Source organism: Drosophila suzukii, chromosome 3 (genome assembly GCF_043229965.1).
Source record: "Drosophila suzukii chromosome 3, CBGP_Dsuzu_IsoJpt1.0, whole genome shotgun sequence".
Classification (NCBI taxonomy): domain Eukaryota; kingdom Metazoa; phylum Arthropoda; class Insecta; order Diptera; family Drosophilidae; genus Drosophila; species Drosophila suzukii.
Genome location: NC_092082.1, coordinates 91,874,268 through 91,895,482, shown reverse-complemented (window position 1 = coordinate 91,895,482; position 21,215 = coordinate 91,874,268). Strand labels below are relative to the sequence as shown.

At 38.6% G+C, this 21,215-nt stretch overlaps 5 protein-coding genes and 1 non-coding gene across 6 annotated transcripts; 5 read left to right on the top strand and 1 right to left on the bottom strand.

Moving 5' to 3' along the window:
- Window positions 1–2,233, top strand: LOC108012139 (uncharacterized). The gene is made up of 5 exons (XM_070996299.1): window positions 1–775; window positions 837–939; window positions 992–1,147; window positions 1,199–1,366; window positions 1,422–2,233. Exons 1-5 carry the CDS (start codon window positions 771–773, stop codon window positions 1,575–1,577), a joined length of 588 nt encoding a protein of 195 aa, XP_070852400.1. The 5' UTR covers window positions 1–770; the 3' UTR covers window positions 1,578–2,233.
- A 197-nt stretch (window positions 2,234–2,430) lies between these two features.
- LOC136116476 (uncharacterized) lies at window positions 2,431–3,004 on the top strand. The gene is made up of 3 exons (XM_065866529.2): window positions 2,431–2,574; window positions 2,626–2,793; window positions 2,849–3,004. Exons 1-3 carry the CDS (start codon window positions 2,431–2,433, stop codon window positions 3,002–3,004), a joined length of 468 nt encoding a protein of 155 aa, XP_065722601.2.
- A 498-nt stretch (window positions 3,005–3,502) lies between these two features.
- LOC108012138 (uncharacterized) lies at window positions 3,503–4,277 on the top strand. The gene is made up of 4 exons (XM_070995554.1): window positions 3,503–3,535; window positions 3,610–3,765; window positions 3,822–3,989; window positions 4,047–4,277. Exons 1-4 carry the CDS (start codon window positions 3,503–3,505, stop codon window positions 4,200–4,202), a joined length of 513 nt encoding a protein of 170 aa, XP_070851655.1. The 3' UTR covers window positions 4,203–4,277.
- A 30-nt stretch (window positions 4,278–4,307) lies between these two features.
- Window positions 4,308–5,110, top strand: LOC108012154 (uncharacterized). Its single transcript, XM_065866206.2, has 4 exons — window positions 4,308–4,468; window positions 4,522–4,677; window positions 4,733–4,900; window positions 4,952–5,110. The coding sequence occupies exons 1-4, from the start codon at window positions 4,412–4,414 to the stop codon at window positions 5,105–5,107; spliced, it is 537 nt and encodes a 178-aa protein (XP_065722278.2). The 5' UTR covers window positions 4,308–4,411; the 3' UTR covers window positions 5,108–5,110.
- Window positions 5,111–5,150: 40 nt separating this feature from the next.
- Window positions 5,151–12,144, bottom strand: Cyp4c3 (Cytochrome P450 4c3). The gene is made up of 8 exons (XM_017077459.4): window positions 11,757–12,144; window positions 8,520–8,635; window positions 8,345–8,461; window positions 7,952–8,111; window positions 7,793–7,862; window positions 6,066–6,354; window positions 5,725–6,004; window positions 5,151–5,661 (listed from the first exon to the last, which is right to left on the bottom strand). The coding sequence occupies exons 1-8, from the start codon at window positions 11,989–11,991 to the stop codon at window positions 5,321–5,323; spliced, it is 1,608 nt and encodes a 535-aa protein (XP_016932948.4). The 5' UTR covers window positions 11,992–12,144; the 3' UTR covers window positions 5,151–5,320.
- Window positions 12,145–15,627: 3,483 nt separating this feature from the next.
- LOC118878145 (U1 spliceosomal RNA) lies at window positions 15,628–15,792 on the top strand. The gene has a single exon (XR_005014679.1). It is a non-coding gene; the product is annotated as a U1 spliceosomal RNA (small nuclear RNA).
- The last annotated feature ends 5,423 nt before the right edge of the window (window positions 15,793–21,215 follow it).

Here is a 21,215-nt window from a genome sequence, read left to right as displayed (position 1 = left end):
ATATGCGCATAATATCCATTTAGATATATAACCAATGGCCGACCACCGCACCACCCATTTGTTTGTCCGTCGCATTTATTTGTGCATTACAAACTGTGAGCACACTTAAGTTGCCCCTAAGCTCTGGCGCCGCTCCATTTTGCAAAAAAAGCAGATATAAGAAAAAAGAAATTATGGAAAAGGGCACCAGCACTCACATAAATGTTCATAAATAGTTGCGGGAAAAGAGCACAGACAAATGGCGCCTTTTGTTGATATCCACTGAAAAATTATTTTAAAATCTGGAAACACAAACAGTTTAAGTAAGACTTTCTACATATATATGGCTTTCAGTTAACTGCCTTTATTTTAAATGGGGCATTTAAGAGTAATTTTAAGTCTTATCGAAAGTAAATATATATATCGCTTAATTTTAACATGGTTTACATTTCAGATACCTATTATTATAGGGCATTTTAAAGGAAATTTAAGTCGTATTAAATGTTTATGATAAATAAATCAGTATATTTCAATAGCTGCACACAAGTACTTTGTAGTATTTTCATCTCACTGCCTTTGATTACTAACAATTTAAAGTAATTGGGAGCTGAATCAAAATTTTGGTAATTGCTCAATTTAATATTATCTGAATCACTGCGATATTTGAGTTCTGTTTGATTGCTTTAAAATAACTTACCGCAACTCAATTAATCGTTTAGCTTGGTCTCTGGTTAAAAATTCATTTTCAAATAGATCAGATCGATCATCAAAATTACTGAAGAGTAAAACCAATGAAGTAAGACATAAAAACAAAAATATATCTCGTTTCACTATAAAGTAATACACACATCGAACAGGTGGGGCCACCATTTTTGTAAGAACACATTTAAGTCCTTCAATACAAAGATGTCTTCTAAATATACTTTCCTAAGCATTTTGATATTCTACTCAGTTGGAAAGGTAAGTTCACTTTCAATACCAAATACAATAATTAAACTAGCTACCGTTATAGATAACTGCTAGCGTCAAGTTCACTAATATAAAGTGCACATCTCTGGATACGAACTTTGACGACTTTGAGTATTGCCGACTGAAGTCCGAGAACCGCGCTTTCAAATATATATCGCTTAAACTGAACCTATATAAAATTCCCATAACCAATGTCAAGGTTCGATTGCAAATTATTATGTTTAAAACATTAAATGACATTTCGTTTTAGGTTAAATTTGCATTGCTTAAGCAAGTCAGAGGACACAAGTCGTTTCTTTATAATATCACAGCGGATGCCTGTAAAATACTAAAGTATCCAAAGTCAAACCCAGTTTTTGGTTTTTTCCACAATCTTTTTCGGGATTATTCCAACATAAATCATACATGCCCCTTAAATGTATGTGAAACAACAATGTAATAGGTTCTTTAATAACATAATATTTTCTTTACAGCACGACCTTATTGTGGATAAGTTTCCCACCGAGTTTATGAATACGCAAATTGTAAATGTTTTGCCTTTTCCCCTCGGCGATTACCAATTTCATTCCACTTGGATAGTAGATGATATAAGTCGTGCGGAAGTTCGGGTCTACGGCACACTTTTCTAAATAAAAAACTGTCGTTAATAACCATTCTACCAAATGCTTCTATTATGTATTATATTTTATATCTGATGAATTTATTTATACCGGGCAGTACCAAGAGGTACAACAAGGAAGAACGCTGTAGTCAGTGCCTCGACTATCAGATACCCGTTACTGTTACTCAGGGCGCCACCTATCAGCGTTTACATTATTTGGTCATAAAATATTGATAAATGGTCACATTTAAAAAAATTGTATATAGGTGTTGATAAATAAAACCAAATCTCATTTACACCATAATAAAAATACAATTTCCTTAAACGTTTCGGAGCTAGATAGATTTGAGCATTATTGGCGTTAGAGTGGGCGTGACAAAACTGTTTAGATCAATCGATAGGTATTAGCGATTACGTACATACATACATCAAATTTGCTCTTTATTAAAAACTAAGGAATCTTAAATAGTAATCTCAACGATTCTTCCTTCCTTCTACCTGTTCTATACTTTCCGACGAATACAATGTACCCTAATACTCTACCATTATCGGGTATTAAATTGCTTGTTTGAGTTTATAGTAACGCTCGTATATAATTGGGTTATTAAGTTAATCAATCATCAAAACTAATGGAGAATAAAACCCATGAAGTTAGGTATTTAAACAAAAGTACATCTTATTTTACTATTATTACTTAATACACACATCGAATATGCTGGAACCGCATTATTCTAACAGAATATATCAGTCCTTCATTTCAAGGATGTTCTCAAAAAATATTTTCCTATGCATTTTGATATTCTACTCAGTTGGAAAGGTAAGTTAACTTTCGATATCGAATTTAACAATTTAACAAGTTAACGTTATAGATTTCTGCGAAGATGGAGTTCACTAATATAAAGTGCACATCTTTGGATAAGAATTTTGACGAATTTGAGTATTGTCGACTGAAGTCCGTGAACCGGACTTTCAAATATATATCCCTTAAAGTGAATCTGTATAAACTTCCCGTTACCAAAGTCAAGGTTAGATTGCAAATTTATGTATATGAAACATTAAATGACACTTCGTTTTAGGTTAACTTTGCATTGCTTAAGAGGTTCAGTGGATACAAGCCGTTTCTGTATAATATCACGGCGGATGCCTGCAAAATTCTAAAATATCCAAAGTCAAACCCAGTTTTTGGTTTTTTCCACAGTTTTTTTCGGGATTATTCCAATATGAATCATACGTGCCCCTTTGATGTTTGTAAACCAATGCTGAAATAAAGTCGTTTCTAATATACTATTTTCATTACAGCACGACCTTATTGTGGATAAGGTTTCCGTCGAGTTTATAAATACGCAATTTACAAAAGTCTTACCTTTTCCCCTCGGCGATTACCAATTTTATTCCAACTGGATAGCAGATGATATAAGTCGGGCAGAAGTTCGGGTCTACGGCACTCTTTCCTAAATTAAAACTGGTGTAATAACCATTCTACCAAATACTTATATTTTACATTACATTTTATATGATATTAATTTGTTCATAAATAATATGTTCATAATAAATGCTATTGTCAAGTGCCTCGACTGTCAGCTAATTTGGATGTTGGCTTCAATTCGCCTAGTGATCCTGGTCACGAATATATGTATTTTATGTGGGGTACTTTTTACATACTTTTTCCAGAATTCCATATACCCTTTCACTCAACGCGCAACGGGCTTAAAATATAAACCTGGATGTTAATGGACCACGAAATTGAAACCTAAAACTGTTGGTGTATTGGTGTACTTACAAATATATATAGAGTATAAGAATTTCAATTACTAGCGGATGAAAGGCTAATTTGTATTTAACGAGCATGGTCATTTGCTTTGATAACTACCTAAATTGATAAAATACTAGCAAAAACTAGCATTGAGTGATTAGTTTCCATTGAAACAGTAACTGTGCATCATTGTTGTTAAAATGAGTTCCCGATATCGCCTTTTTGAACTTATTGTTCTTCTACATTTTATCAAACAGGTTGGAAAAATAAGATAATAAAGAATATGAATTTTGACTCTTAATTTTAGATCACATCTACAGTGGAGTTAACCAACATTATATGCACTTCCTTGGACCCTGAGTTCGCCGACTTTGAGTACTGCTATCTTAAATCCATAAATCGAACCTATAAATATATGTCCTTAAAAGTGAACTTGCTTAAGAAGCCCGTAACCAAAATCAAAGTTTGTATAATATCTAGTGTAACAAGAGTATGCGATCTAGCCGAATGTCCTTCCAGGTAAACGCAGAATTACTAAAGAGATTCAGTGGCTATAAGCCGTATCTCTATAATGTGACCGTAGACGCCTGCCGATTTCTGAAGAATCCCAAATCCAGTCCCATTGCAGCATATTTTTATGGTTTCTTCAAGAACCACTCCAACATGAACCATTCGTGCCCTTTTAATGTAATACACCTAAACCTATTTTTAAAGAAGGTTATATTATTCAAATTTAATTTCCAGCAAGATGTAGTAGTAGAAAAACTTTCCATCAAAGCTATAAACACCCACGTGACGGAGGTTTTGCCCTTTCCCCTCGGAGATTACCTGTTTCAAACAAATTGGTTTGCCTATGATATAAACCGCGCCAATGTCAAGTTATATTTTACACTTTCGTGATAATTCAGCTTCATACTGGTTAAATAAAATGCTGTCTCATAACTTAATGTTGGTTCCTAGCTACAGTTTAATAGAGCGTGAAAAATTAAAATGTCATTATTACGAAATTAGATTTCATAATGAGTTTGTGGAATACTGTTAAAAAAATTTTGGTTTATGGTAGTGTTTAATCGCCTTCCTAGAAGAGAGTATCTTTATTGCTTTTGATTATGTGGAAATATATATGGCTGAGCCATTTTATCATGATGCTATATTTGGTCAACGAAGTATGCATATTTAAATAAATCAGAACAAAACACCATTACATTTTCGTTTAAAGATAGCTCCGATGGTCGAATTCACGAATGTCAAGTGCACTTCCTGGGATAAGAAATTTGATGATTTTGAGTACTGCCACCTAAAGTCGGTTAACCGCAGCTTTAAGTACTTGTCTCTTAAGGTTAACTTATTCAAAGTTCCCATTACCAAAGTCAAGGTTTGTTGCTAACTTAAGTTAAATAGTTTAACATTTTTTGATTGGTTTTTTTCAGGTTAATTTTGCTTTACTCAAGCGTTACAGTGGCTACAAGCCTTTCCTGTACAATATCACTGTCGATGCTTGCAAACTCCTAAAACACCCCAAGGCGAACCCGATTTTTGGCTTCTTTCACGGCCTGTTCAAAGAACACTCCAACATGAATCATTCATGCCCATATGATGTACGTACTGAGCAAATTAAATTTCGCTGCTAAACATTTTTTAACTTTCAGCATGATCTTGTTGTTGAAAAACTGCCTACGTCCTTTATGAATCAAAAAATAACCGGAGCACTCAACTTTCCACATGGGGATTACCTTTTTCACTCGGACTGGCTTGCATATGGAATTAATCGGGCGACCGTTGACTTCTTTTACACTCTTTCATAAACTACTGAATTATTATAAAAAAGAGTTAGAACTCTGGGACCTTTAACAAATTATTCAATGAGGTTTATTCTTAGGCTAGATAGTATTGCAGCGGTTACAAAGTTTAACGTAAACTAATCTCTAGACCTATGATATCCGGTTAACTCTAATTATTTACAGTGTACTTTGGATCGAAGCGAATGGGGGAAGTTTCGTTCTGAGGGCTTCAGCTCCTTAGTCCCTGGGCGTGATCTTAACCCTAAGGCCGTCCTTGGGACGCAGGATGAGTTCGCCCAGCAGGGTGAGATCCTCGCGCCGGTCGACGGCCTCGATCTTGTACTTCCTCAGCACCGTGGAGATCACGGCCTTCTCCTCCAGAATGGCGAACTTTTGACCGATGCAGTTGCGCGGTCCAGCGCTGAAGGGAATGTAGGCGAAGGGATGGCGACCGGCGCAGTTTTCCGGCAGGAAGTTGTCCGGATTGAACTGCTCCGGCTTGGGGAAAACCCGCGGGTTGCGGTGGAGGGCGTAGGTCATGATGATGGCCTGAGTTCCAGCGGGCACGATCTTACCACCTGTTGGAACATCAGTTAATGCAATTTGCCTCTGGTTTTATTTTATTTTATTGAAAAGCTTACCAATATTGACATCCTCGGCTACCATTCTGGCCATCATGGGCACACTGGGAAACAGGCGCAGCGAGTCCTTGATGCAGCACTCCAGGTACCGCATGTCGAGCAGGTTCTTCATGGTGGCCGGCGTCTCCTTGTCATCGCCGAAGATCGCGTCCAGTTCCTCCACCACCTGCTCCTGGTACTCCGGGTGGCAGCCCAGCAGGAAAAGGGTCCAGGAAATGGCAGCCGAGGTGGTGTCATGGCCCTCGAACATAAAGGTGTCCACCTCCTCGCGAATGTCCTCCTATAAGGGGGTATATACTATGTAATACATAATATTCAAGGAAGAAACCCGCATAGCTTACATTCGAAAGCACTGTTCCCTCCTTGGAGGCATCGATCAGGAGATCAAGGAAGGCCAGACGCTTCTTCTTTCCCAGATCATCGTAGGCATCGGGGGCATTCTCATTGTTGTTGTTGTTGTTCTCTTGTAGAAGGGCCAATTCAGCCTTACGTTCGCGTATCACCATGTTGGAGAACCCATGCAGGGTGCTTATGTAACTCTGGTGGAGCTTGTACTCCGAAGTCAGGCTGAAAATGAAGTCGCTCTGCAGCCAGATCTTCGCCTGGCGACTCTGCACAATCGATCCAATGCTGGGGGAATAGATTAGTAAATTTGTATCCCAATTTACAAAGGTATAAGTATAAGCATAAGGAACAAAGAAATAAAATAAATACCTACAGTGATTGTTCTATTAATTTTTAAAATACTACAGCTCATGTACTTTGGTTCATGGGGTTGGGAAATGGGAAAGTGTTGCGTAAATTGAAAGTTAGTCAACTGTTCAATGGGCGAGTTCTATGGGGCGTGGCTGGGGTGGTAGAGTGGGTCCGGGTCCGATGCCGTCTGTTATCAGCTTGGAAGCACTTCAAGCATCCCATTGACATCTTAATCTCGCATATTTTGCGCTTGGATGCACCGCCACCCACCCCACTCACGCACTGGGTGGAAGTAGAGGGAAATGGGTGAAAATGGGGGAAATGGGTTCGGGAGGCGGAAGGACATGTGTATCTAAAGGGTGTCTCTTTCCCTGACAGCTGTTCTGACAGCTCTCGATATTAAACTGCTGCCACAGCGCTGATAACTCTTCGCAAAATGAGGAAGAGTTGCGTCTGCTATTGATGTTATTATTCCCAGTGGTCGCCGGGTTTTATGATATATTTTATTAGTGCAGACAGATAGAACAATTACTGTTTTGGGAGCATCATTGAAAAACAAAGGGATATATCTTTTGAAAAACTCTGAACATGTTCTGTATTTTTAAATGTCTCTTGCCAGAACAACCAGCTAGAAGTATGCAACGAATAAGATAGAAATGATAAATTGAGACTCAAATAAACAATTGCATATTTTTAGGATTACAAATATTTGATCAACATAACTAAAATTTATTTATGATTGTTGCGCGCGAAGATTAAGATACAACATTTAATATTTTTAAAAATCAGGAACTATATTTTTTTTACTTTTAAAATTTAACTTAATGGAACTTTGCTGTTCGCTTTCATAACAATATATTGCTCTAAATAACAAGTAATATGATTTAATTTTAACCAATGCCATTATGGAAACGTTTTAAAGTCGATTTGTTTAATGAGGCAGACACCGTTCCAATTTTGAAAAGCAGACTGTAAATCAAAACTTTTGTGAACCAATCGTACTACAATGTAATAGTCCACATAAAACAATAGGAAATGGCTTTGAATTAACTAATAACAATTTCATCAAATTTTGATTGTAAATTTAATAGAATCATAAATAGTATTTCTGTGATATTAATTTTATGTGTAGCATTTATGACTGTAATTGAAACCATAACAGAAAATCAATCACAGCTCAAATGAGATGAAAAACCAATTGCTTCAAATGATTATAAGTAATTTGGCTCAATTTGGATCACAATGAAAATATTTTTGCAATTTCAATAAATAGTTTTTGTGTGTGGCAGGAAATATAATCAATTTTTCTCATAAATACATAAAAGACATGCAAACTTGCCATCTTGCTTTCCAGTAATTGACAATTTCTTACCCGTAGACCGCCTTCACATACTCCGATTCGCTATTGCTCTGGGCATAAATTCTGCGACCCATGGCGGTTTCTGAGAATTGAATGACGTTTGCCATTAGCCACGAATAATGTTATCCGATCTGAAAACTATATCCGATCTCCAGCGGCATTGACACTCACCACAAACAATGTCCAAAGTGCAGAGCGTGACGTAGGGGAACAGGTTGAACGCCTCGCTGCCCACCTCCACCGCCAATTTTCTGGCCAAGACCGCGCTCTGCTCGTTGAAGACGTCTATGAAGTCGTCTAAGATTTTGAAGTGGAAGGCGGGCGTGAGGATCTAAATTTTAATTTTTAAAAATTATTAAGTAAATCTCGGCTTTGTGGGAAGATTAATGATACATGTTTTATTTTAACAACATTAAAAAATAATAAAATGTCAAAACAGTCAGAAATATTTTTGTTTTCCGTATGTTCATATTGCTGATTTATTACACATGGTAAACGGTACACATTCAAGAAATAATGACTTATAAAGAATATTATTAAATATGTATAAATCTTCCGACTTACCTTCCTGCGGGAGTGCCACTTGCGATCGGTGCTGGTGAGCAGACCTTCTCCCAGCCAAGGATGCAGATAGTCGTAATCGTGGCTCTTGTTCACAAACTTCTGGCTGTTCAGTATGGGCTAGAAGAAATTGTTATTATTATATAATTCATAAGATTTCCTGATAAAGCTAACTCACCTCCACAGTTTCGGGCTCGAAGAGGAGCACTCGTGGGGCTGTCCCCTGCCAAACTCGATTGATTCCAATACGCGTGCCCCACAACTTTTGCATGCCGATGACGCGGTTAAAGAGCTCTGCAAAAAAACAATAGTCAAAAACCAGTTTAGATTGGATGGCTTCCATAATTTTGGTGCCAGAACGATTTACGTCATCATTTGTGCTATTAATTTTCATTCATTAAGAAAGAGGCGGTTCTTCTGTTATTATGAAATTATTAAATATATTTTTATTAACTTGTATCATTTGTAAGTAATCTGTATCTTTTGATATTTCATTTGTACCTTTCCTCGACGTCACGGTAATTATTTTCGGTTCGCTGCTGCCCCTTCTTCGACCCCTTGAAGGTCCCCTCAATTGCTTTCTTCGTGGCCCAGTTAGTAAGCCGGGGCTTTTCTCACCCGAAACTCTGGCCAAAACACGTTACTCATAGACAAAACCATGTAAAGACCGTCGAATAAGGTGCCCGTGTTTATGTGTCGCGGCTCATATGTGTTGCATTAATTAAAAGATGAAACACACAACGCAAAAAAGCGATGCGCGGCCATTCAGCAATCCCTATGTCTAATAATGATTTTATGTAACCCCACCGCCCGAAAAGCAAAATCGGTGTTTCGCGACCATCTCGCGTTTCTCAGGTGGGGCATTTCTCAGGTGAGTTGGAGACTCTTGGACCGCTCTTTTGTCGGAAGTTGGAAGCGGGCCAGCGTGTTTTGGGCTGACCAAAACAAAGCACTTTTCACGCAATCTCTTTTGCCGGTATATGGGTGCCTTCATTATCATTTGATGGGTCTTTCTGTCTGTCACAAATTCAGGTAATTATTTGGGGTCATTTTTACCATGTGCAGATAAAATAAATTATCCATTTGAAAATTTGAAAAGTGAATGTGTTTTATTCTCTTCAATTATTTTAATCTTATTAGTATTTGACTGAACCTGGTGCTCGAAAAAAATGAAAGTGTTGTTGCGTTTTACCCAGAACAAAAATGAACTAGCAGTAAAAAGCAGACACGCCTTAAATGTTTAATTTAAAGTTTAAAAGGCCGTATCTCTTGTGAAAACAAACCTATTTGCTTGAGCTAGTCATACCTTTTCTACCTTACCTAGGGAATTCTCCCTTTTCAACAGATATTTTTAGACATTATTACGCTGGCAATTTGAAATAATTTGCGTGTGTCACAATTTTCTTGGCTGACATTGGCGGTGCAGATTAAAAAGCAGTTACCAGATTGCAGTGCCGTATAATAAAATCCCAGAAACACCCACAAGCAATAAGGAGAAAAAGCACCATGACCCCCGTTTTGTCGGCAATAGAACTCAGAAAACTCAGAATTGGAAACCCGTTTGAGCCTGTGCAACACTCACCCCACATCATCCACTCCAAATGTTGCCGAGCTGCCTCTTCAACAGCCCGAGGTATCTTGGAAAATATATACAGTGATCAAGAACCGCTTGACCTTCAGCCAGAATGGCCGCAACACCATATTTCATTTTTATTTTCAGAGTTATTAGAGTTTTGCGAGTTTTTAGCATTTAACAAAAGCCTCGTAATTGCACAGGCAAACAGACAGCAGACAAGATTCGTTCTTAAATTAAATTATAAAAAAATTAATAAAACTCAGTGGCTGCTAATCGGTCCATAAATTATATGCAGCCGGCCAGATTGCCTTGACAGAAATATTCTTGAGCAGGTCTTTTGATTATCTGGCGACCTTAAAACGCTAAAGCAATTTTGGATGGAGATGTTACGAATTAGCAGGCATTTCACTTCTTAATAGAACTGGTTTCTAAGGTTCTTTTCGAGTTCATTAAAACGAGCTGTAAATCTCTCAAATGTAAATTATAGTAGGGACTTTAAGCCCCAAAATATAAATCCAAAAATCAAGTTTACAATCTCTAGCCAAAAGACAAAGAACAGAAAACGGAAACGAATCGAATCCATGGGTGTTTAGCACCCATCAAATGAGTAGAAACATTTCGTACGATTTATCAAATCCATTTCCTATACACGATTCCACTGCAATGGCCAAGAGCCGAATTTGTATCTTGTATCTTGCGCTTCCGCATTTAAATTTATGTTAATTTTCTTTGTTTTTTTTTATCGAAGGGGGAGGTTGCCAATCGCCGGATCCGCGGAATGCGAATTAAGCAGGCCCCCAATCGATTGGGAATCCAAGCGAAGCCGGGTCCAATTATGATGGATATTCTGCTATTCAGTGTCAAGATCAAGTCCCCTTCCATTGTCTGCGCTTTGGACCTTTTTCTCTGTATCTTTTTTCTGGGTCTTAAGTCTGAGCCAAGTCTGTTCGCAGTTTATGGCTATTTTTATCACTCCATCGAGTGTTCGACGAGCTTGTTATGTGAGTGATTTATGGGCGGCTTCTGGCTGCTGTTTCGCCGCGATTCTTTATATTTGGTAATTGTTTCTCAGATCGGCAAACTAATCGTGCAAATTGCGTGTGAAACGCAGAGTCAAGGTGGTGAAAGTCGGCGGATCCGGCCCTATATCAAGATTAATCCTAATTCAGGTTATAATTTGTTTATTTTGGGGCTGTTTTAAAAAAGCATATTATTCTTGCCAGTTTAATCTGAGACTGGTTCAAGGGTTATTGCTCCTTTTTAAATAACTTTCCCGTGATTGAAATTCATTAGAATTATGCCAGCACTGCACGCCCAATTGCCCGGCGACTTGTTTCTCGTTTTGTTTGCCTCCAATCGACGATGTGGCGTATCGCAAACAAATACAAAATTTGTTAATTAAATTATGTGTTTCACCGGGCAAAGGCAAGACAAAAGACAAACAGAAAATGCATAAATCACCCGGTTATTGCAATCTAATTTCCAACAGGTTTTCGCATTTCAAAACGTTCAAAAGTGGCAGTTCTATAAATCAATTAGCAGTTGGCTCTAAAGAGACCACGAACTTGGCCAAAACCTTAGGGGCCCACGATCTTCCGCAACGAAAGTGAAGTTCGGAAAGTAAAGTTCATTAACACTCGGGTTTTACGACGTATTGGTTTGGTAGGCTTCGATTGGAAGCTGATCACAGAAATTAGCACCTGCTCGTTGGCGCTTGTTTGCCCTAGTAATCATAGACCCCAGTGACTCAGGGTCATTATCACTAACTGGAGCACCCACAAATACGCGAGAGAGGCGTAAGAATTTCGGAGGCAATTCTTATCATATCCGAAAACTCACCGTCGTGATCCACATTCATTTCGATGGCGTTGCCCAAAAAGGGCATGGCTGCAGGTCCCGGGATCTTTTCGATATACTTCACCAATCGCGATCGTCGCTTGTTGTAGACCACCAGGAATAATACGAGGGATCCGATTAGTAAAACCGTAATCGGGGAGTAGCCCGATATCACTTGGCCTACTTTAGAGAGCAGAATGCTCTCGGCCATTAACGAGGTTACCACTTTCGAGGACATCTTAGCACAGATCTCTCCACAGATCGTATAGTCTTTCAGCTGTGTGACTACAACTTCACTTTCCGTATATTATATATCCCTATCGCACGGAGATTCGAACCCGGACCCGGCGACTCAATCGCTGCGAACTCCAATAGACAACTAACCAAAAATCCGAGATTGCACAAAAATTTAAAAAGAAGTGCTAAAAATTTCGGGCCAAGCGTTTCGGGTTTCGAGACGAGAGTCTCGCGAACTCTCGGCTTTGAATCGCATTTGAATCTGAGGCTGTATAAACTGCGCCAGTATTCGTGAGTATCTCGATCTCTTAGCCGGGTCTGTCGGTATTGGTAATAGAGATAGACGGGGCAAAAAAGGTGGCCAAAACAATCGTCTTGCAGTCACATTGTTGCCTAGATGACTGGGCTTTTCGACTGTTTATGAGACCTACAAATCGCTGCAGTTGGGATTACGACTTCAATTGTGACGTTTGTGTACTTTATCATACCATTGGAGGGTACTTTAATTTCAATTTTAGGTTTGTGCGAGCAGAAGAAAGCTCTTTTCGATGCGAAAAGGGAAATGGATGTATTTTATTATACCTGTTTTCGAATGCATGTTTTTTTCCCCCAACTGGTTTCTATGCAAATAAATGGTGGTCTTCAAAAGCTATTCAATTTGAACTTGAACCATTTCTGTTCTATTTAACAAATGGGTATTATTTTTCTATGCCAATATGCAGAAAAAAACCGGTAAGTCCTCAAACAAAAAAATAGTATTATATTGCATAACTTTTCAACCGAAATATTAGCAAATATTTTAGACTGTGCAAAATTATAGCATATATTTAATCGCTTCCTATAAGATAAAATGCTATATTTGCAAGAGCAGTTAAACTTCGTCATGTCCAAGTTATTAATTTCCATAATTTCTTACTTGGCGCTTTTATTGCTCGCCCTTGTGCCTGAATGGCAAACTTCAAAAGCTGAAAGATCTCTTCATATTCAGTCAATTAAGGGGGAGGGGCGTCTACATGTCAACCCTTTATGAAGACTTTAGCTATAAGCTATAGACAGAAGTTTGAGTTCCGCCCAGATATAGCCACATAGCCTTGGCTAGCATTTGGAACTGGGATACAGATAAAGCCGCTCGATTCTACGATCGCTCATTAACTGCAAGTTCGGATCTCATTATAAGACTGCAATTAAAACGAGCTTAAACGCACTGTCATGTCCGCTAGTAGACACTTCATAATGGGAGCGTTTGACTCGAGGGCTTTCAGAAATCAAAGTTATAGGTAGACTGCCACCTTCGTGAGTCAGAAGATTCTGCGACAATTAGCGATAGCTTGAGGAACTCGATCTCTAATAGAGATCCAAGACCGATTGTCTGCCGCATGTTAAATGTAACCCAAGGTTAGGAGGAAGTTTCCTTGTACCCGCCACCAGCCAAACTCGTGCCCGATCTTATTGATGATGATCGAGGTGGAACCAGCGTAACTCGTTTTGGGTTCTTGGTTAAGAAAATTAATATTATTTCGCCGCCTGCGTTTTGGGTTTCGTTTTGGTTTCTTCTTGTTTGTAAGCCACGGAACCTGTTCTCTCGAAACCCATAGAACCTAGTATTACTGATGCAAAACTAAAGACTTCCAGCCACTCCAGAGATTTTGTGACATAATCCCAGAAATCAAACAGTGATTTTTTACCACGTGAAATAAATTATAGAACCGGACCTCAAGTCCCCAATCTGCAATTCTAAAGGTTCTTTTGCATATTCAAATACCAAGCTGCCAAGTGTACAATCGAAAGGTCAGGGACCATATAGGAAACATTTTTTGTAACAAAATTCAATGGCCAAATCGATACCTCATTACAATTGAACCTTTGTGGCTAGGAAATCGAGTGATTACGAAACCCAAGAAAATGAAATCTAGGAAGTGGAAGAAACCGCCGCTCGACTCGACTCGTTCTTTAATTAAAGAAGAATTAACAGCTTCGCGGGGGAAAAAGCGGATTGCCGAAAATGCCGAGTCACTGCTCAAAACCACTTATGATTTCATTTAACAATTTTATCATCTAATTCTGCGTATTTCTGTTTACTTTATATAGACATGCAGTTCCACAGAAGATTAGAGCATAACACACAGAACATCGATCTTAAAAACTAAAGTATCTCAGGGGCTTCCCCTTCGAAAATAGTTGTTATGATGGTCTTCTTTGTTTTGTTTTGGTTTTCGGTCTTCGGCTGGAGTATGTTTGTATGTTGTATATGATATATGCCTACGTGCAGTTGATCCGTGACTGATTTGCAGCGGATCCAATTCCGAAATCCGACTTCGGGCATCTCGCATGTCTGTGCTAATAAGCGGTGAGCATCGTGAATGACTTATGCGGAGGGCCTGCCGTCCTCTAGCTCTAGCATTTTCAAGATCAAGGGCGTTATACGATCCGACCGGTATTCATTCATCTTCCTGCTCAGTCAAGTTTCAAGTGGAGCAGGAAAACCAGATAAGGTTGGAAATCCAAGATTAGAATGCCATTGAGCAGAGCATATTTTCATGAGCTATTTTAATATATACTATATATCCGTAATGAATATAATATTTCGCAAAATGGTATCCAAAATACCTAATTTCTTTGGCCGAAAATTATACGATTCAATTTTTTTTAACAATTTTCGTAATTTGGCCAAACCAACGCGCACAGCTAAAAGCCCGACTGTTTTGAGCAGCTCTCAACCAAGGCTAACGATCTGCACCACTTTTCGGGAAATTAATTTTTTGAACAATTTTCGCATTTTTTAAGGGGTCATCTATTTTTGTGAAAAATCGACAAAAAATAAAGTTTTTAGGCTTGAACGCCAATCGATTGGGAATTTGATTACGAGCTCAGCGAGGTATGGCACTCCTTATTCTGACCCTATTTCGCAAAATGATCGCCAAAATACCTCGTTTGTTTGGACGAAAAATAGGGACTCCATTTTTGATCAAAAATACGTTATTTTTTAGCGGTTTTTCAGTCGTAATTTGGCCAAACCAACGCGTACAGCTAAAAGCCCGACTGTTTTGAGCAGCTGACAACCAAGGCTAACGATCTGCACCACTTTTTGGGAAATAAATTTTTTGAACAATTTTCGGATTGTTTAAGGGGTTACATCATCTATTTTTGCGAAAAATCGACAAAAAATAAAGTTTTCAGGTTTGAACGCCAATCGATTGGGAATTTAACTACGAGCTCAGCGAGGTATAGAACTCCTTATTCTGACCCTATTTCGCAAAATGATCGCCAAAATACCTAGTTTTTTTGGACGAAAAATAGGGATTCAATTTCTTGATCAAAAATACCTTATTTTTAGCGGTTTTTCAGTTGTAAAGCTCACAGCCAAGATTTCTTTGCTTAAGCTATAAGACCTCAAAATAGTTCTTATAGAAGAAAATGGTTAGTTTCTTTAAATAGAATTTTCTTAAAGGCAATTTAATATTTTCAGATTAAAACATTACCATTACAAATATCTGGTTCATTTTGCACTACACTTAGTCAGCAAATCTCACCCCTAAGCAATCAGGGTAGTTATTGCTTCTCAGCCATAGGTCAGAATAATTCCCAACTGGTTCTAGCAGCTGCCTCATAGAGACCCTAGATTCTAGTGGAGAAAAGCATACTTACCTGGCGTAGAGGTCAACCGTGATCACGAAGGCGGTTCCTCCGGAGCGAGACTTATCCATTGCACCTCGGCTGAGTTGACCTCTGCGATTATTCCTAATGTGAATAACTCGTGCGTGTTATTTTTGGTAGCCGGGAATGGCGTTCGCGCCGTCCCGAACTTAATAATAAATATAAATATAATAGTTTAAAAATACGTTTTTATGCGTCTTTTAATGCGTAACAAACAGCTTTGTGAACATGAACAATTCTTAATTATATTAAATAATATATTTTAATCCCTATTTTTTTGCTGATTTACATATTGAATAAAAGGTTAACGGTTGTTGACATTTTGCGAGTCTTATCTGCTTGCGTGTGTTGCCCATTCAATATTTTATCATATGCTTAGAAATAAGCGTTCCAAACGTGTTTGGGTTTCAATAAAAGCTTGCTTAGTCTCCCGCAAAGCAGTTCAATGGGTCAAAGCTAGCACGGTCTCTTCTAGTTGGGTTACTTCTCCGTCTATAGGTCTTTATCTATACTTGAACTTGATCTGGATGCTGGACGGATTACGTGCGGAAGAAGAGAGGCCAAGAAGTCGAGAAGCCTTCGCCAAAAGTCAGCACTAAAAGAGTTGTAGATCTTAACTATAACTTCAACTGTTTCTGCTTTGCTTTTGCTGTTGGTGCTATGTGTTCCGTTCGTTTATTGCCATTATAGCATTTGAGCATTTGACTCACAAATTATGGCCAGCGGTTGGCTGAATTGATTAGCTCGCATTCGGCTTTGGCTAGCGGTGTTTTAGCCCCTCGATAAGGTCAAGTTCATTTCCGCATGGTAGTTAGTTTGGCTTAGTTGCCCGATCTCAAAGGCCCACTACCCCAAAGTAACTGGGGTTTCGGCCAGATTTCATGCGAAGGGAAATTGCACAAGAGGTCAGTTGGAGGGGCCATAAAACAATTAGCCATTAGACGGCCTTATGCGACGCAGTCGGCAATCGCGGCAATTAGAGTTGGTAAATCTCGGTAACAATCTCTCCGCGGGTCACGCAATTCCGTATACCTTTGCCCCTTGATTTTGTATATTTTGTGTGCCGGCGTGTGAACTGCCGGAAATTTCACTTTCACGGATGAACTCACTTCTTATCCGACTTGAGATAGTTTGAAGGAAAGTACTAGATTAAAAGCATTTGAAATTTTATAATCCGTTTAAAACCACTTCAAAATTATGAATGATATAAAAAAAGATAAAAAACAGCCAATTAGCTTGCTCTTGAAATCTTGAAAATTTAAAGTTAGTCGAATGATTTACGGGTCTTACTTATAAGAGTGTTAATTGCTCAATTTCCCCTTCACAGTTGAACTTGATTGTTCTTTGGCGGTCCACTTAATTGCCATAATGTGATCTTGTTCAGACAGACTTCACTGTCAATGGTCAAGTGCAGTGTCTGGCTGCCATTAACCCGCTGTACTCGAATGTGACAAATCTGTCAAGAGATGAATAAAATATCTTTTTTGGCCAGCAAGAACAGAAACTTAAATTGTACTGATGCTAAAATTTGCATTATGTCTTGATATCAAGTTATTTGCATGATATGTATAACTAACATTTTTTGTTAGATATAATATTTCGAGATATTAGCCAACTAACAGCACAATCAGTTCTAACAGTTCTCAAACAATTTTACCATGTTTTTTAAGTTACATAAAATATATGCTTTGTTTTTCCACACTTTCAGATGCACTTCAGGGGGTTAAGCTCCGTCAAAGAACCGAAATGCAGTGCCAGGCATTGCAATCCACGGTCAACACGACGGGTTTCAGGTTTCCTTCTAAGCCCCTGAGCAGCCGAAACGTTGGTTTTGACACAGATATAGCTAATGTTATGGCCGTATTGGCCTATCGGGCTTGCATTTGGCATTTCGTTGGCCAAACCACCGACTTCGACGTACGGCCACCAGGTGACCTCGACTTTCAATCGCATGAGAATGTGTCTGGCATTCTTTTCGAATGTATCTTCAAGATGTTTCTCACACAGATCGCGATACGCACCTGAAATCGAGAATTACATGCCGATAGGCATCTAGAGAATAACAATTGCGAGTGAGATGCATTTTCGGCGAGACGTACGAGCTTTACATCTGGGCAGGCTCACATCAATTAACCCGCAATTACAATAGAATTTAATCATGTGCCTGCTAGCCCACGTAAAGTAGTCGGCCAAAGGGGGTTAAGCGATGGGGCCGAGAAAAAGGGGCGTATTAATAACCGCGCTAAGTTCAAGAACATCGCTGATGGTTATTGTCATAGTTTTGCCGCGGCACTCTGTAATTAAATCTGCGGATTGCAATCGATTATACATAAATATGTTTGAGGCAGTTGCGCGTGGTGAAGGTTTCGCCTGGCCAGTGAGTGAATGACTTGATAAATTGTTATGGGTCTAACACATGTAATTTCCTTCCTTGCTGTCAATTTAAGGCAATAAGTTGAAGGCGAATGTACTAATATTTCATGGGAGGCCAATCGTGATTGTTATGTTTGCTATTACAAAAAATAGGTTTGATTCGCGTGTTTGATTTAGATATTTTCGAGTCCTGGCAGAAAAGTGACTCAGAACTGCAGTCCCAGTTAGCAAAGCATTACATTTTAGTTAGTTGTTTTAAGGTGAAATAAGTGACCTCATGGTTACCCAATACTGAACTTTCAGATGAACTGACTTAACCAATACGATGATTGTTCATTATTAATTTGGTGTTCATTATTGTTTAAATTATTTTTTCTATAGAAATTTTATTACCGAAGCTATCCAAAATTTAAAATAAAATACCTCATATTAATAAGTAATAAATAAAATAAGAAATAAATATACTAATTTTCATCCCAGATCAATTGAATTCAATTTCGAACTTGCTGCTTTTGAAAAGTAACGGCCTGTAAATGTAAAGAATTAACAGTGCCAGATAGCAGAGACACCTTACATCACAGCCGAGACACAACCCATCACTTTTAAAATCCAGCGAGTCACGTTATTCCCTTGGAGTTGTATGGCGTCCAGTTGCCTGAAATCACCTGTTTGGTCATGTGCGTCAAATTAGCGTCGGCCTGTTAGCAACGAAAACGGGAACGGTGGAATATGGAACATGGGGCCCTTTTTATTTTTAAATTTTCTCGCTATTTGGGGACCAAATCGAAAAATTTAAAATGCTAGATTGTTAAGAAAGAAAAGATCTATCGAGCTAGGTAGGTTTGGGACACATACGAGGCCTATTAGTATTTCAAAAATGCATTTGAAAAATCGTGTCCCCACAATTTTGTTAACTGCTCCCCTCACAGAGGTTGTGCCAATATGCACGATAAACTAAGCTATAAGGGGTTAATTCAAGCTCCTTGTCTGAAAGTTTCATCAAAATCAAACCCACAGTTTTCGAGAAAAAAGCCTAACAGTACCGCAACCTCGGATTTTCCCCATACAAAAAAGAGGGGCAAAAATGAAATTACCTACTGCTCCACTTCTAGAGGTTGTGCCAACATGCACGGTATATGGGTAGATAGGGGATAATCTAGGGACTGTTCTGTGAAAGTTTTATCAAAATCAAACCCACAGATTTTGAGAAAATTGCTTAACAGTTGGGGGTGTTAAAAAGGTTATTAAAAGGCCGTTTAATCCAGAAACGGAACCATTGGATACTAAGACATAAACCACAATGTAAACAGCTTAGCCATGACAATCATTCGACGCTAACTTTCTATAACTTTATACAGCTCTCACAGAGGTTGTGCCAACTTGCACGGTATCGCATTCGAAGGGGCATCATTAAAGCTAATTTCTAAATAAATTTCAGGCAATTCAAACCCACAGTTTTCGAGAAATTCAAGTCTTTTCAATTATGGCTTTTGCCACGCGGTCACACTGCCAAGGCCTGCAATAAATCGTATGACCCGTGACATCAACCATCAAAATATATATGCAAACTTTAATTAATTCATACAGCTCTCACAGAGGTTGTGCCAACTTGCACGGTATCGCATTCGAAGGGGCATCATTATAGCTAATTTCTGAATAAATTACAGGCAATTCAAACCCACAGTTTTCGAGAAATTCAAGTCTTTTCAATTATGGCTTTTGCCACGCGGTCACACTGTCAAGGCCTGCATATATATTTTGATGGTTGATGTCACGGGTCATACGATTTATCGCAGGCCTTGGCAGTGTGACCGCGTGGCAAAAGCCATAATTGAAAAGACTTGAATTTCTCGAAAACTGTGGGTTTGAATTGCCTGTAATTTATTCAGAAATTAGCTATAATGATGCCCCTTCGAATGCGATACCGTGCAAGTTGGCACAACCTCTGTGAGAGCTGTATGAATTAATTAAAGTTTGCATATATATTTTGATGGTTGATGTCACGGGTCATACGATTTATTGCAGGCCTTGGCAGTGTGACCGCGTGGCAAAAGCCATAATTGAAAAGACTTGAATTTCTCGAAAACTGTGGGTTTGAATTGCCTGAAATTTATTCAGAAATTAGCTATAATGATGCCCCTTCGAATGCGATACCGTGCAAGTTGGCACAACCTCTGTGAGAGCTGTATGAATTAATTAAAGTTTGCATATATATTTTGATGGTTGATGTCACGGGTCATACGATTTATCGCAGGCCTTGACAGTGTGACCGCGTGGCAAAAGCCATAATTGAAAAGACTTGAATTTCTCGAAAACTGTGGGTTTGAATTGCCTGAAATTTATTTAGAAATTAGCTTTAATGATGCCCCTTCGAATGCGATACCGTGCAAGTTGGCACAACCTCTGTGAGAGCTGTATAAAGTTATAGAAAGTTAGCGTCGAATGATTGTCATGGCTAAGCTGTTTACATTGTGGTTTATGTCTTAGTATCCAATGGTTCCGTTTCTGGATTAAACGGCCTTTTAATAACCTTTTTAACACCCCCAACTGTTAAGCAATTTTCTCAAAATCTGTGGGTTTGATTTTGATAAAACTTTCACAGAACAGTCCCTAGATTATCCCCTATCTACCCATATACCGTGCATGTTGGCACAACCTCTAGAAGTGGAGCAGTAGGTAATTTCATTTTTGCCCCTCTTTTTTGTATGGGGAAAATCCGAGGTTGCGGTACTGTTAGGCTTTTCTCTCGAAAACTGTGGGTTTGATTTTGATGAAACTTTCAGACAAGGAGCTTGAATTAACCCCTTATAGCTTAGTTTATCGTGCATATTGGCACAACCTCTGTGAGGGGAGCAGTTAACAAAATTGTGGGGACACGATTTTTCAAATGCATTTTTGAAATACTAATAGGCCTCGTATGTGTCCCAAACCTACCTAGCTCGATAGATCTTTTCTTTCTTAACAATCTAGCATTTTAAATTTTTCGATTTGGTCCCCAAATAGCGAGAAAATTTAAAAATAAAAAGGGCCCCATGTTCCATATTCCACCGTTCCCGTTTTCGTTGCTAACAGGCCGACGCTAATTTGACGCACATTGTTTGGTCCTTTATTTCTATATATGTCTAAGCCCCAACACTTTTTCACAGTACTTTTGCATCAGTTGCGCAGACTCTTAGTGTTTTAATTGGGATGTTGGTT

Excerpts from the sequence above, each read along its gene's own strand:
- LOC108012139 (XM_070996299.1), top strand. Across the intron at positions 940-991 it reads TATTCTACTCAGTTGGAAAG|ATAACTGCTAGCGTCAAGTT; the intron begins GTAAGTTCACTT and ends CTACCGTTATAG. Across the intron at positions 1,367-1,421 it reads ATCATACATGCCCCTTAAAT|CACGACCTTATTGTGGATAA; the intron begins GTATGTGAAACA and ends TTTTCTTTACAG.
- LOC136116476 (XM_065866529.2), top strand. The coding sequence starts at position 2,431 with ATGGAGTTCACTAATATAAAGTGCACATCTTTGGATAAGAATTTTGAC. Across the intron at positions 2,575-2,625 it reads TTCCCGTTACCAAAGTCAAG|GTTAACTTTGCATTGCTTAA; the intron begins GTTAGATTGCAA and ends ACTTCGTTTTAG. Across the intron at positions 2,794-2,848 it reads ATCATACGTGCCCCTTTGAT|CACGACCTTATTGTGGATAA; the intron begins GTTTGTAAACCA and ends TTTTCATTACAG.
- LOC108012138 (XM_070995554.1), top strand. The coding sequence starts at position 3,503 with ATGAGTTCCCGATATCGCCTTTTTGAACTTATT. Across the intron at positions 3,536-3,609 it reads ATCGCCTTTTTGAACTTATT|ATCACATCTACAGTGGAGTT; the intron begins GTTCTTCTACAT and ends TCTTAATTTTAG. Across the intron at positions 3,766-3,821 it reads AGCCCGTAACCAAAATCAAA|GTAAACGCAGAATTACTAAA; the intron begins GTTTGTATAATA and ends ATGTCCTTCCAG.
- LOC108012154 (XM_065866206.2), top strand. The coding sequence starts at position 4,412 with ATGTGGAAATATATATGGCTGAGCCATTTTATCATGATGCTATATTTG. Across the intron at positions 4,469-4,521 it reads TGCTATATTTGGTCAACGAA|ATAGCTCCGATGGTCGAATT; the intron begins GTATGCATATTT and ends TTTCGTTTAAAG. Across the intron at positions 4,678-4,732 it reads TTCCCATTACCAAAGTCAAG|GTTAATTTTGCTTTACTCAA; the intron begins GTTTGTTGCTAA and ends GGTTTTTTTCAG.
- Cyp4c3 (XM_017077459.4), bottom strand. The coding sequence starts at position 11,991 with ATGTCCTCGAAAGTGGTAACCTCGTTAATGGCCGAGAGCATTCTGCTC. Across the intron at positions 8,112-8,344 it reads AGTGGCACTCCCGCAGGAAG|ATCCTCACGCCCGCCTTCCA; the intron begins GTAAGTCGGAAG and ends ATTAAAATTTAG. Across the intron at positions 6,355-7,792 it reads TATGTGAAGGCGGTCTACGG|CATTGGATCGATTGTGCAGA; the intron begins GTAAGAAATTGT and ends CTATTCCCCCAG.